General features: G+C 44.8%; 2 protein-coding genes across 2 annotated transcripts; both read left to right on the top strand.

Moving 5' to 3' along the window:
* The first annotated feature begins 1,155 nt into the window (after positions 1-1,155).
* On the top strand, positions 1,156-1,938 carry LOC149155929 (uncharacterized). The gene has a single exon (XM_089444576.1). The coding sequence runs from the start codon at positions 1,156-1,158 to the stop codon at positions 1,936-1,938; it is 783 nt and encodes a 260-aa protein (XP_089300702.1).
* Positions 1,939-10,600: 8,662 nt separating this feature from the next.
* LOC149155928 (uncharacterized) lies at positions 10,601-11,017 on the top strand. The gene has a single exon (XM_089444575.1). The coding sequence runs from the start codon at positions 10,601-10,603 to the stop codon at positions 11,015-11,017; it is 417 nt and encodes a 138-aa protein (XP_089300701.1).
* The last annotated feature ends 4,479 nt before the right edge of the window (positions 11,018-15,496 follow it).

Here is a 15,496-nt window from a genome sequence, read left to right as displayed (position 1 = left end):
GATTTCTACGCACTAATTCTTGAATTTCTGTTTCATAAGTTTCCATCCCAATAATGCCACTTCATAGAGATATAATGGTGTCGAATGGTGTATTTCTTTAAAGTAAACTACGACATACTTAAAAATACTATAAAAATGTAAAGAGGGGAAACACAATGAACTGGAACGAGGCCTAGATTACTTGCAACCAATACCGTCTCCTTTGACTATCTTATTTCAAATTTATTATAGCTCCTTTGCAGCTTTGCTTCACCTTTCTGAATACCTCCACCAAAGCTTCCTTACACAAACAGAGTAGTACAAAAAATGCTAGAAAAATTTTGAATGAATATTGTCTAGGAGTTGGTTTCACTCTCTAAAAGGAGCTTAACACATCCAATAAACCAAATTGGTTTAATAAAGATGTTAATAAATGCTTAGTAGGGTAAAGAACCCCCTGAGAAGCCAATACCCAAACCAAGGTTATTATCCTCAATCAAAATTCGACCTTTAGGCAACACAACTATGTATTCTTGTTCTAAATGCTTAAGACACTGGCCAAACATTTATTTTTTATCTCACTCCAAATACAAATGAACAGAAGTCAAATATATTATAATTTCCTTCCTAGCAACTTAATTTATTTAAAAATAGGACTTCCAAAACAAGATTTTACCATTGCACTGAAACATCTCATTCCACCAAATGATATAATTTTGGATAGTATCGATAACAAATTGTAAGAAGTCATGATTCTCATTTAATTAATTTTAATTCATACATCCCCATTCTCTTTCTCAATATTTATTTTTAATCTCTTAATTTATTTCCTCAAATCCTAAATATTTTTTGTTCTTAAGCAAAGTCTTTCAGTAGATATCACATAAGAAATATTTTTGGTAACGCGTTTCGAACCAACTTCTTAGTCAGGCTTGTCTGGAGGAGATGACGGCGGCTCTGGCGATTCGTTTCTGCATCGAGCTTCTCTGACCTGATCCTTCCTGCGCGCCTGTGCCTGGCAGCGCCACTACTAGGCCCGCACTCTACCTCTGCTGACCCCCTCTTTGTCTGGGGCCTCCTGCCCTCCTTTTCTGCCTTTGAGCCTCTGCCCTCTCCCCTCAACGGGGACTCCCCCGGTTCCCCTCTTGAATCCCTCGATCCCCTTCAATGCCTGAAATGGATCCATCGTCTCAGGATCCGGACGACCTGGAAAAATCTTTCGCTTCTCTCATCCCTGAGAATGCAGCAGATAAAATCCGCCCTACAGCTTCTAAGTTCATCAAGAAGTTAGACGAAATTCCGGAAGTCTCGCTCCCTCCTTCCCTTCCGAGGAGAGCAGCAGTCGCCTTAGCAGAAAGAGGCCTGGTAGGCCAGTTCACGGGATTGTGGCCTTCTCCTCGATCAGTCCAAAAATGGGTCGAGAGAAACTGGAACTCGATAGTGCAAGGGAAAATAGCAATCAGGTTCTGCGGGAGGGGGTTTTACACCTTCCTTTTTGAAACAATGGAGGATCGTAACCTCATCTTCAGAAATGGCCCCTATTTCATGGACTCTCGGGGCCTGTATCTTAATAGATGGACCCCTGATTTCGATCCAGAGATGGACATACCGAGCGTTGTCCCCGTCTGGGTTCGCCTACCCCATTTGTCGCTACATTGCTGGGGGGACGAATTAGTGAAAGCCATAGGGAATGTCGTCGGAAAATATATTGACAGATCCGAACCAAAGGAGAACATGCATGCTTGTGCGTGGATATGTGTCGAATTAGATCTCGATAAGGGACTGCCGGAAGCAATCAAACTCAAAGTTGATCAGTGGACGCACATACAGCAAGTGGACTACGATCAGCTGCCATTCAAGTGCAAGGTATGTCACGAATATGGGCATTTCGCCAATAGATGTAGCAAATCTAAATCAAATGTATCTGAAGGCAATGTAGAAGCTCCTGAAGAAGCTTGAGAAATATTCAAAAAGAAAAAATCAAATCCCCCTCTTGGCCCATCCTCTAAGCCCCACCTTGAAAATCCCTTCCCCCCCTCCCAACCCTCCGGATCTGGCCCTTCCTTCCCCTCCTCCTCCAACCCTTTTCAATCCTTGTCTGCAGAGGAACCCCCATCCCCTCCTCCATCCCTGCGAGGCCCCATGGTAACCCCCTCCCATATCTCTCCCCCCTAGCCCTCCCCTCCCCCGACAGTGGAAAGAATCTTAACTAGGAACAAATCAAAGGAAAACAACCTCTCCACCGACCCTCCCAAAAAAGTTGGAAGGAAGTCAAACAAAGAGATAAGGGATGAAAATGCTGCAAAAGAAATGGCCACCAGGACCCAACAACCAATGGACACATACCTAGATAAAACTAAAGGAAGTGGGGAAAAAATGAAAGAGAAAAGCGGGGCTCACAACAAACAAGGTAAATGATGATATTGTTCTCCTGGAATTGGAGGGGGATGGGCTCCTCCCTAAAAGAAAATGCAGTCTGAGATCTTCTCAAAGTTGAACATCCAGACATTCTCCTTCTTCAGGAGACCAAAATCACGGAACAGGAATTTCAAAATAACATAAAAAAAAACAGAAGTTATGAAGGAATAGCATTGAGTGCAGTGGGTGCCTCAGGGGGCATAGGGACAATATGGGACAAAAACAAATGGAAACTCAAAGGTCAAATGCAGAACAGATGGTGGATAAGATCAGACATGCAAAACATAGCCTCGAAAGAAGAATTCTCAATATACAACATCTACGCCCCCAATCATTACAGAGACAAAGCCTCATGTTGGGATTCAATCACCTCAGATCTTTTGATTGTTCAGGGAAGGAACATTTTCCTGGGTGGAGATCTAAATCTTATAAGGAATGCTGATGAGAAGCTAGGAGGAAACTTCTTTGCTGATCCCTCAAGAGATTCTTTAGAAGAAATCATTCAAGCCCATAACTTAGTGGACATTCCTCCGCAAAATGGGCGTTTCACTTGGTCAAATAAAAGAACAGGCAGCAATAACATAAAAGAGAGGTTAGATCGAATACTCGTCCAAGAGAGAATAGTGGCAAGATACCCAAATATCCAAAGCAAAATAATCCAAGGCTACATTTCAGACCATAAACCAGTGGCTTTGACTCTTGATAAAGGAAAGAACATGGGACCGCTTCCATTTAAATATAATAAGGCCTGGGACAACAGCGATGAATTCAGAAACCTGATCAAGGAACAATGGGCAAAAGAAGTTGTGGGCTCTCCTCATTACATCTGGGAAGCTAAGCTCAAGTCTCTCAGGATTGCCATTAAACATTGGGCAAAAAATCATGCAACAGAGGAAGGCAAAAAAAGAATTGAACTTCAGGCAAAGCTGGAACAATGGAGCCAAGAAAAAGAAAGAAGTCAGGACACAGAAGAAGATCAAGCCAAAGAAAACGAAATGTATAAAGAGTTGTATAAACAGAACAGAAAGGAGGAAGAAGAGCAAAGGCAGAAGTCTCGCTGTCTTTGGCTCAAAGCGGGAGACAAAAATACCTCTTTTTTTCACAACAGCCTTAAGCTCAGGCGGGCAGGGAATCAAATAGAGAGAATTATGATGGAAGGAAGGGAACTCAGAGAACAAGAGGAAATAAAGGATGCAGCGTCCCGGCATTTCAGCGATCTCCTAACAGCTGACCCTCATTATATTGATAACTCAGATTTCCTTAGCATAATTGAAAATAAAATTTCAGAAGCTCAAAATGTCGAGTTGGAGAAAGAAATCACGACAGAGGAAATAGAGTGGTCAATCTTCAGCATGGCTATGGACAAGGCTCCGGGCCCGGATGGGTTCACTGTGGCCTTTTATAGAAACCATTGGGAAGTTATCAAAAAGGATTACATCAGAATGGCTAAGAATTTCTTCTCGAAATGCAAAATGGGCAGCAGCATCAAATCTTCCCATTTAGCCCTCATTCCCAAAGACCCTAATCCCCAATCCTTTGATAGATTCCGACCTATATCCCTGTGCAATGTCTCCTATAAAATCATCACCAAAATCCTAGCTAACAGGTTAAAAAAGATTCTTCCTTCCCTTATCTCTGAGAATCAAGGAGGCTTCGTTCCTGGAAGACAAATAACGGACAATGTTATTATTATCCAGGAGGCAATACACAGCAGCATAAATAGGAAGGAAAGGGGCATGATCATCAAACTAGATATGGCGAATGCCTTTGACTGAGTTAATCACCAATTCCTTCAGGCGGCCCTAAAGAAATTTGGCATTTCCGAGATCTTCATCAGCAGGGTCATGGAATGCATCTCATTCACCTGGACAACCCCCCTCATTAATGGCAGGCCCTGCAATTCCTTCAAAAGCTCAAGGGGTTTGAGGCAAGGATGCCCGCTCTCTCCCTTCCTCTACATCATCATGGCCGAAACTCTAAGCATACACCTAGACAATTTGCACATGCTAAAAGAAATAACAGGTGTCACCATAGTTCGGGGAACCAAGGGAATAAACCACTCCCTCTTCGCTGACGATACTCTTCTAATTGGAGGCGCTTCCAGTCTCATGGCTAGGAGATTCAAGAACACGCTGGAACTCTTTCTTCAAGCTTCTGGAGGCAAGCTAAACAATAATAAGTGCATGATCTACACATGGAATGTTCCCAGGCATATCATTCAAAGAATCTCCACAATCTTGGAAATCCCGGCTCAAAGGAACTGGACACACTTCACATATTTGGGGTTACCATTAGCCAAGGAAAAGGTCAAAACCGAAATCTGGGTCAAGCTAATTGAGAAGCTGAGAGGGAAGCTTCAGAGCTGGGGGGTGTCTTGGCTCAACCTGGCAGGCAGAACAATTCTCATCAAAGCCATCCTTTCAGCCCTCCCAATCTATCAGTTTGCAACCACCCTCGCCCCAGCCAGCATTCATAAACACATGGAACTTATCATCAGAAGCTTCTTGTGGCAAGGAGGCAGGCAGGAATCAAAAAAGTTCAGCCTAGTAAAGTGGGAACAGGTCATCTTACCCTTCGAGAAAGGAGGGCTAGGAATAAGAATCCCAAGATTAGCCAACATGGCCATGGGCTTCAAATTGATATGGAGAATTCTCAACGAAAACAGAGCTTGGTGGACAAAGGTCATCAAAAAGAAATACTTGAATGGGGCCAACTCCAATATCCTTTCAGAATCCATCATTGATAGGCAGTGCACCCCAGTATGGAAGCTTATTAAAAAAATTCTCCCTCACTTCAAAGCCTGCATCTCAAGAGTCCCGGGCAATGGCATAAACATCAACATATGGGCGGACAGAATAATGGGCTCAGAAGCAAGGGAAGCCCTCACAAACTTCAGGCCCCTGCAACGGTGGATGACAGAGGGAAATCTCAAGACCCTCTATGATATCTCCTCCTGGGATCAAAATAGTTGGATAGGTTGGAAGTCTATCTCCCCTCCTAATGATCTTAAGAACCTTTGGTTTGATCTTAAGATATCACTCATAGGATCAGCTCCCCTTAATAGAATGTCAGAAGATAAATATGTCTGGGACTCCAATGGTGGAAGCTACACAGTCAAAGAGGGTTATAAAGTCCTTCAAAGCGCCTCAGCAATAAACAACTGGCCTCTCCACAAAGTGGCTTGGAAAACTGAATGCCTTCCAAAGGTAAAATTCTTCAATTGGACCCTCCTCAACAGCAAAATTCTCACAGCGGAAAATCTAAGGAAAAAGGGTATCCATGGTCCCTCAATCTGTTGTTTGTGTAGGGCAGCGGAAGAAAGCTGTAACCATCTTTTTCTAGAGTGCTCCTTTGCGCGGACTTGCTGGAAGCTCATCACTAGCCCGTTGATCATAGGCGATCTCCCCACTCAGATGGCTCTCCTGCAGAAAAACTGGGGAAATAGCTATCCCCTTCCCAAAAAAGGCAAGACCCTGGCTAAAAGGTTGTGGAACAACATTCCCTCAAATCTGTGCTGGCAGATTTGGAACGCCAGAAACAAAAGCATTTTCAATAACAAGGTTCCCAGCATCTCCAACACAATAGCAAAAACAATCGCGCTCATCTCAGAGACCATTGAGGCGAATGGAATAACCCATGTTGATTCGAAACCGGGAGACCCAAGAGAAACAGAGTGGATGAGCAAATTCAGCTATGAAGCAAGAATCCAAAAAACAGTAAGCACAGGCAAAGGAAATTCTGATTGGAAGTTGAGAGGGACCAAAGAAGAAATTAGAGATTGGATACAAAAGCAAAGGAGGCCCTCCCTACAATTTGATGGGGCCTCAAAAAATAACCCGGGCCAAGTTGGAGCTGGACGAATCATTAAAGACCTCCAAGGTAAAACAATAGTAACCTACGAGTGGGGATTGGGATAAATGTCTAATAACAAGGCAGAGGCCTATAGCCTCCTCCTGGGGACCTCTATAGCAAGAAAACTTGGTCTTCAAAACCTGTTAATTATGGGAGATTCAGCTATCATCATAGCGGCCATGGTTTCTGGAAAGGACTTCAATCAAATGGCTTTGAACAGCATCAAATACAGGGTTATGGACAATATCAAGGAAATCAGCGGGGCCATCTTCAAGCACGTTCTAAGGGGAAACAATGCAGAGGCCGATGAACAGGCCAACAAAGCAATTAGTAGACAGACAGGTCAGGTCAGAGAAAACGATGATGTCTATGACAAAGCCATCCCTTAAGCTCCTCCATCCGAGTCACCTCAGGCTTCACACTCCTCGAAATTGGTTTCTCATCGAATCTCCTTATCCCCTGCAAAATCCCCTCGACTGCACAAATCGGTACCTCATAAACCAGATCCGCCCCCCTGCATCGATTCACACCACATCAATCAGCCACTCCCACGAGTCTCAGGCACCCTCAGCAGACATTCTCTGCCTCGACACTCTGGATCACCACCTCGGTACCCTCTCCGCACGCAGTAAGATCTTTCCTGAGGATCTCAGTCATGTCAAGAGCCGACCCCCCCAGAAATGGTCCAAGCACCTGAGGAACCTTCATCATCCTATTTATAGCAGCTCGGGCCTCAGCGATCTCTCATTCTTCAGCGCTGCATGGACTCCTCAGTGCGCTCTAATCAAGCGTAGGCTCCCTCCTGAAGCGGCTTGCAATCACCGGGAGCTTGATCCTCGATCCCTGACTGTGGTAATCTCAGGTTCCCTCAGTGTTGTTTTAAAGTTTTCTAACTGGTGGTTTATTGGATGTAGCAGAGCCCTTTGTGTCCCTCAGCTCCCATCTCATTTCATCCCTCCTTGTGCTGCTCGCTCCCTTCTTCTCTGGCTTATCCTCTCCTTCATATCGCTTCCCTCCCTGGTATTTCCCCCCTCCCAGGAATTGGCCCGCTTCCTCAAATTGTTGATACTCTTCTACAAATCACTAAGATGGCGGATCAGCAGGACCAGCCAAATGCTCAGGAGCAGGCCAACAATCCTTTAGACAGGATCTTCAACAAAAACGAGTGCACTATGTGCAAATCGCATACATTCATAATCAACTGATTTGTCAAACAATTCAATGAACTCAAGGATGACTACCAGGCTGATAGCAGATCGAAACGGAAGAAGCTGGAGAAGCGAAAGGCAGAGATCGAGGCGTTGAAGGAGAGGTGCAGCCATCTTGAGGAAGCCATCGAGCATATCCGATCTCTCACTCAGAGTTTTCAAGCGGAGGCTTCAACTAAAGCCAGCGCCAGGAAAGATCCTCTTCCCGATGATTCAGTCACTCAGAAACTTCCCTAGGATCTATGGAATGTAAATTTTGTTGGATTGGCGGTTCTTTTGTTCGGCAATATAGCCGTTACTTCTTTGCTTTCAGTTATCCTAGAAGTAGCAATGAGGAAACAGGGTCTGCGAACTCGTTTTTGATCCTCATCTCTCAAATCTACTATATTTATGTACTAGAATTCTGTTCCTGTTAGTTTTTATAATACACAAGTAACTGATTCTGTTAAAAAAAAAAAAAAAAAAACACGTTTCAAACCAACAAGTGTTCTTCTTATTTAATTATATTAACTTAATTCCATTACTTAAACAAATACTTTGAATTTGTTAAACTTTTGACCTAACACATCAAATTATAATTCTTTTAGTGTCTATTCCTTAATGAATACTTATGCAAAACCCATTACACAAGTATTCCAAAATTATATTTAACATGTTGAACAACTCTGGAAATCATCTCTCTTAACAAAAAAATTGTTAACTATCAACATTAAAATTAGAGTTTAAGAATATATCTTCCTTACTAAATCCACGCCTTCAATTTTTTATTTAGAAGGTAATTTTTTTTTTAATTAAAAAAAAAACTTTTAAAATTCCTAATCCCAAAATAAATTCACCTATCGACATAATTATAACATTGTGACCATGCTAAAAACACAAGCAAAGAAATATCACCAATCATATTATATGGTTGCATGGAGAAGATGTCTTAGAATGATACTTGAAGATGTTGGAGAAACACAACAAGCACCTACAGTAATCAGATGTGACAATCGAAAAAAATATATGTTGGGAGGGCTCTGTAGAACGGAACTAGGGTTCTGAGAAATTTTCTACGGCGTCGACTGCATAGCACGGAATACACTCACGGACTGAAAGGAGACCTCTGCAGCGTGACAGAGCTACAGGGCATCAGAGCAGCGCAATGGAACATCCTCAGGGGAGGGCGTCAGAGCCCTCCCCTTCGCAGCACGATCCTGAGCAAATGGTTATCTTTGGATCTGTCGATAAGGAAATCTTAAACAAAGGGAAAAAGAATCAAGATGATAACAAGGAGACCGGAAATCGGAAGGACAAAGACAACAATACACAAGAAGGAAGAGAAACTCCAGAAGAAGGCCCGAAAATTTCCTCAACAACATGCCGACCAGTGGCCAAAGAACGGCCACGAATAGAGCTGCCGGGAGACAAGATTGACAGAAGAATAGAGTACATGAGAGATCATGCCCTCATTGGGAAGTTTATAGGGTTTTGGCCGACTGAGAAAGCCTTATATGGATGGATTGCGGCGAAATGGAAACCCAAAGGCGATGTCACTCTGCAGCTAGGGCCGAAAGGCTTCTTCACTGCAATCTTTTTCTGCCTAGAGGACAAATACAGGATTCTGGGAGCAAGGCCTTACTTTTTTAGCTCAGCGGGACTGTATCTGAGAGATTGGATTCCAATATTCAACCCAGACAAAGAAGATCTCACATGGGCGCCAGTTTGGATCAGAATGTACTCTCTTCCAGATGAATATTGGGACGAGGACATTCTCAAGGGTATAGGAAATGGAGTGGGAGAATACATCAGAGCGGCAGAAGAAACCAAATCACGTAGATACACCTCCTATGCTCGAATATGTGTCTTCATACGCCTGAATGAAGCTTTACCAGAGTCGGTAACTCTCGCCCACCGAGATGAAGAATGGATCCAGCCTCTCGACTATGAACACGTACCCTTTCGTTGCAGAAAGTGCCATGCCCTGGGGCATCTCTTCAGGGACTGCCCTCAAAATGCCAAAGCCAATACCCCTGACCCTTCTGAAACCCCAACCCAGGAAGGCTTCACCAAAGTCCCAAGCCGAAAGCGCTCGCACAAAAAGCCCCAGAATGGGATCAAACCCCAGCCTAACAAAACCCAAGGCCCAGTAACTAAGAACAACTTCGATATTCTTGCTCAGACCCCCGATGAGCAACCCCTGAGCTCTGAGACCAACCCTGCTCACCCATCTTCCTCATCCCATCCCCCTCCCTCAAATCCCCCTTCCAAAACTCTTCCCCCCATCATCATCCCAACTATCCTAAGCAGAAGTCAGAAAGAAACACCAGAGATTAACAAGGAAATGAAAGTCGATGGAAAGGCAGACCTCCCCTAGGAACCAGAGATCAATACAGAAGAAAGCAGTCAAGTGAAACATATGGAAGAAGAGCCAGAAAGAATAGATCTAAATGGCCTAGATATTCTGGAATTAGAACTAGCTTGCAAAAATAAAGCATATGACACAATATCATAGAATCAACTCAATAAGGTCGAAGTGGTCATCTCGAGAGCCTATCATCAGCACCAACTAGGGATACAACCAGGAAGTCATTGGGATGGTAGCTGATGCCCAAAGGACACTAAAAAGAGAGGACGAAAAAGAGATCTCCAGCGAACGATTGAGATTGGGAAAATCCTGGTAGATTCAGGCAGGTATGCTAAGTTGACGAAGTACTACAAGCCCTCTATCAATAGTTGAACCATGAAGCTAGTATCATGGAACTTAAAAAACTCAGGATGTTAAAAACTTAGGATGTTAAAAACTCAGGATGTTAAAAAACATGATCAAAATGGAAAAGTCGCAGATGTGCTTTCTCCAGGAAACCAATTGTAACAGTTCTACACTAGGCAGCATACTCTCAAAAGCATGGCCAAGTAGTCGCTCGGTTGCAGTAGACGCATCGGGAGCCTCGGGAGGACATGCTATAGTATGGAATGCCCAAGCGGTTACCCTCACAAATTTTCATGCCTCTCATCATCTCATATAGGCGGCCTTTCATGGCAACTTATCAAATGTATATTTCCCGCAAGACAAAGGAAGCAAAATTGCGCTCCTTGACACTATAGAAGCTCTCAGCAACAATAGGAGGCACCCACTATGGATTGTTGCAGGAGACATTAACATGATCACTAAAATCGAGGAGAATATAGGAGGGAGAATCAGAACGGAACCAGAAGTTGCTTGCTTCAAGGACTTCATCCAAACTACGTCTCTCATAGATACGCCGTTCTGTAATGGTGCCTTCACTTGGAGCAATCGCAGAGTTGGAAAACATCAAATTGCCTCCAAATTGGATCGCTTCCTCATCTCAGACAACGGGGTTCATCTGGGAGGAGACATCTCTGCCACAATACTTGCACACACATGGTGGGATCACTCGCCGATCGCTCTTCAATGGCAAAGACCAGGTGACGTGACAAAAAGACCCTTCCGCTTTGAAGGGTTTTGGCTTTCGCACCCTACATTCAAATATTTTGTCAAGACCACTTGGGCATCTTTTGTCCCTCCAGAAGGGGCAAAAATGTATCAGTTCCAATAGAAGCTAATATTTCTAAAAAATCACCTAAAAAGATGGAATAGGGAGACCTTTGGAAATATTTTCAAGGCGCAGCAAGAGTTAAATCAGGCACTGGTGGATCTCCAACAAAAGATAATCATAGAAGGGCATACGGAGGCAACCCTCGAACAGGAACGACTCATCCACAGCCAACTCGAGGAAAGGAGAAAGCAGGAGGAAATCTATTGGAAGCAAAAGTCAAGGGTCAGATGGCTGAAGGAGGGGGAGCGCAACACTAAATTCTTCCACAGAACCACGGTGCAGAGAAGGATGCACAATAATATACCTTTCATCCAGAATCAAGAAGGGGCAAAAGTAGAGAAGCATGAGGAAATTGAAGAGGTACTCCTCAATCACTTCCAACATGTCCACCATGAACAAATAGAAGATCGGCAACAGGCTATTGGGAAAATAATCAGCAACGTGCCAAAGCTCATCACAGAGGAACACAATGAGCTTCTCATGCGCCCTATTCTCCCCCAGGAAGTGGATGAGGCAATGTCCCAGCTTAAAGAAGGAAAGGCCCCTGGCCCAGATGGATTCACTACCACGTTCTTTCACGCTTTTTGGGATATGATAAAGTTGGAGGTTTGGCAGATTGTAGAAGAATCAAGGGCCCTGTGCTGGTTTCTTCCCTCCCTCAACTCCACCCTCCTCACTATCATCCCTAAAGAGGAGGATTCTATCACCCCTGATAAATTCAGGCCAATAGCATTATGTAACGTCATCTACAAAGTCATTGCAAACAGGCTAAAACCTCTCCTACCTCTGCTCATCTCTCCGGAATAGTCGGGGTACGTGGAAGGACGACAGATAATGGATGACATTCACCTCACGCACGAGATAATACACTCCCTCAAGCATACAAAGCAAGCATGTATGTTACTCAAACTGGATCTCTCTAAAGCGTTCGATAAACTCAGCTGGACTTATATACAACATATGTTAAAAGCTTTTGGATTTTGCTCCATGTGGATCCGCTAGATCATGAGCCTAATCACATCCACTCACTTTTCTATCCTTGTGAACGGTATCCCCTCCGGCCCCTTCAAACCCTCACGAGGTATCAGGCAAGGGGATCCCCTATCCCCCTTCCTCTTTGTTCTTATGGCTGAGGGCCTTGGTCGACACGTCAAACACACCCTCCATTCTCAACAGCTTAAAGGAATTTCTGTTCACAACACCCCTACCACCTCTCATAAGCAGTTTGTTGATGACACCATGCTATTTGGCTACCCCTTTGTCCAGTAAGTCTCTCGCTTAAAAACCCTTCTCAATGATTTCTCTGAAGCCTCTGGCACCCATGTCAACTGCTCCAAATCGCAGATTTTCTTCTTTCACACTCCTCCTTCTGTCAAATTTGTTGTCACCCGCATTCTAGGCTTCCCCTCTACAACCCTCCCCTCAAAATATCTTCGAGCTCCCCTTACTGCCTCAGCCATAAAGCATCCCGCATGGTGCTCTCTCCTAGAGAAACTTGATTCCCGTCTCAACCTCTGGACATACAGATCTCTAAATTTAGCCAGTCGGGTGGTGCTCATCAAGTCGGTCCTTCAGGCCATGCCTCTTTACCTTTTCTCTATCCTTGCAGCACCAAAATGGGTCCTAAAAAGAATAAGGAACCTACAGCGTGACTTTCTATGGGGCAGCTCGGCAACTAATCGCAAGTGGGCACTGGTTAAATGGACTACTGTATGCATGCCCAAAGACAAGGGTGGCATCGGGTTGAGGGACCCTGAGTATAGCAATTCCATTATGAACGCCAAGATCTAGTGGGAATGGATCACTAATCCAGAAAAACCTTGGGTAAAAATCTAGACAACCAAATATGCCAACAACAGACCTCAAGAAGAGCTCATCAGATTTATTCCCACCGAAAGGGGGTCACTAATCTGGAATGCGGCCAAACAACACTATCAGCTAATCCAACAGCACAGCTTTTGGGAAATCAGGAATGGTCGCACAACAAGATTCTGGACAGATGCCTGGAACCAGATGTCCAAGCTTACTAATGTTCTTCATCCATCTCTGATACCAGTCAGGCAGGACCAACAACAGTAAAAAGTCCAACAATTTTGGACGCAAGAGATGGAGCATGGATTCAGAAAATGGAGACAGAGTAACCAAATGCTCAATAACACAAATACACGGGAAGCAGAAGAGTTGGAGAAAGAGTTAAGGAAAAGAAGCATAAAGCAGGATGAAGGCAATGACATCCTTAGATGGGGATACCAACCCAAAGGGACCTACACCACCTCCGAAGCGTACAAGTTGGTTTGCAACTTCCCCACTCCACCAGATCCATTATGGAGCAAAATATGGGGTCTCGGATCATGGCCCAAAATCTCTTACTTTCTCTGGCTGGTAGGACACAAAATTATTCTCACATGGGATAAACAAAGGAGGCGAAACTTTCATGTATCCTCTATCTGTCACAATTGCTTTCAAATCGAAGAAACTCTTCAACACCTTCTGGATAATTGCCCTCTAGCCAATCAGTTATGGGAAAAGGTGAGCTTCAGATGCCAAAAAAGATGTAGAGGGGAAAACGACATCATCAATTCTGTAAGACAATGGCCAAAGAACCCCTATAAAAGCGAGATCCTCAGCTATCTATGGAACAGCATCCCGGGAACTGTCATATGGAACATTTGGAAGGAAAGAAATAAACGTATATTCAAAAACAAACGCTCTCCTATTGAAGAAATATGGAACAGGCTACATGGGAATATCAAAGAAACGATGTTGCTTCGATCATGGACAAAGGAGGATCTCCCCTCTACAGATAATGAGAAAAGCATTCTTGACAACTGGCAATTGCATCTGCCTCAAGAAGTTTCCAAGAATGGCCCTTCTAAAAGCAGCATCAAGGACAACAGCCGCTGGAACGCCCCCCCTAAAGACTCATACAAACTCAACTTTGATGGGGCTTCCAAGGGCAATCCTGGAGCAGCTGGATTTGGAGGAATATTGAGGAACCATGAAGGCACTCCTCTGCAGATCTACTTTGGAAATATTGGGTGGGATACTAACAACTCCGCAGAGCTAGAGGGACTCTGGCAAGGTCTCCTGCTAGCCTGGAACCTCAACCTTCAACCCTTGATTGTAGAAGGCGACTCCCAGATCCTTATAAACATGGCCACGCGCATACAGAATGGCTCTCACGCCAGGAAAGTTGCATCCAGTTGGAGGCTAGAAGCGAGGCTGAATGCTATTGAACAAGATCTGCGCAATAATAGAGCCATCTCCTTCAATCACACAAAAAGAGAAGGCAACAAAATAGCTGACCTCCTGGCCAAAATTGGGGTAGAAAATGAACAGACCCTCCTATCAGGAAACAAGGATATCATTCCAAACAATCTCCAGGTCCAGGAATGCGAAAGCCTAATCCAAAGAGAGGCAGTTTCCCCGGATGCGGGTGTTAGTACGAGTGGCAGTGGGGAGCCACATGCCAGACATGTGCTGCCTCGAGATCAACCGGGGAATTCAATGCCTCTCGCCGCCGAGGAGTTAAGAGCTGAGACGCGATAGCAGGGCATTCAATGCAGCGTAAGGTGAAATGGGAAGGCTGCAGAGAGCAGTTATGGAGAGCAGGTCTCGAGAGAATGTTGAGAGGTTTAAGAAGGAAGAGGGAATGTTGCAGGTCTATGCTCAGAGAGAGGATCACGCAGTTCAGGGTTCGGTTGGTAATCTCATCATTCAGGCTACAGCTCTTGCTGTTACAGCCAGCATTCAAGAAGCCAAGGGAAGTCTCGAGTTCGGATATTCTGTTGGTTGCTGTCTCTGTTCTGTTGTGCTTCGTTCCAGAACTGTTGGGAGAGGTCTTAATTCTGTTGGGGGGCGACTCAAGCCGGGAAAGCCTTCAATTGCCGCTCTGCTTCAAGCCACCGGCATCCCTGCAAAGATGGTTAGACCCAGGCAAAGGTTGCTTAGTCGACGGGGTTCTGCTCGAGGAGGTTCTTCTCGCCACCCTACTGTGGAATCCCACCACCATTGCTGTTGTTGTTACTGGCACAGAAGGGCAGGGGCCACTCCTATCCAGGCAAGTCAATTCATGGACTCGAGCAATCCCAATGCTGAATCGCCCCCTCTTCCAGCGTTCGGATCTGCCATCTTCACTCTCGGCAGCTCGAGGGACAATTCTCGCATCAATGCACACATCTCGGTTTTGTTCATTGAGGATTCTCAGGAAGGTGAAGGCGGTTCAGGCGGCAAGGGGGAGCTCCCAAGTGAACAACCGGAAAAGGTCGAGGAAGAGCAAGCGGGGGTACCTGAGCAGACTCCTAACCGACCTCAGGAGCAGGAGGCGTTGACCTCCAAGAAGAACGCTATGGAAGTGTGGGACAGCTTCCCAGAACATTACGGGTGGTGTAGAATTCTCGAGGAGAAGTCGGAGGATTAGCTTCCAGTGGCACACTCTGTCGTCCTCCACACTTGTTCAGGTCTGGTTTAGGTCATTCG

The sequence above is a fragment of the Pinus tabuliformis genome, chromosome 9, assembly GCF_031772625.1.
Source record: "Pinus tabuliformis cultivar Carrire ecotype Pingquan chromosome 9, CPIR1, whole genome shotgun sequence".
NCBI lineage: Eukaryota > Viridiplantae > Streptophyta > Pinopsida > Pinales > Pinaceae > Pinus > Pinus tabuliformis.
This window is presented reverse-complemented; position numbering and strand designations above follow the sequence as displayed.

What these genes read in the sequence shown, in the direction of transcription:
- LOC149155929 (XM_089444576.1), top strand. Translation starts at nt 1,156, where the DNA reads ATGGATCCATCGTCTCAGGATCCGGACGACCTGGAAAAATCTTTCGCT.
- LOC149155928 (XM_089444575.1), top strand. Translation starts at nt 10,601, where the DNA reads ATGATCACTAAAATCGAGGAGAATATAGGAGGGAGAATCAGAACGGAA.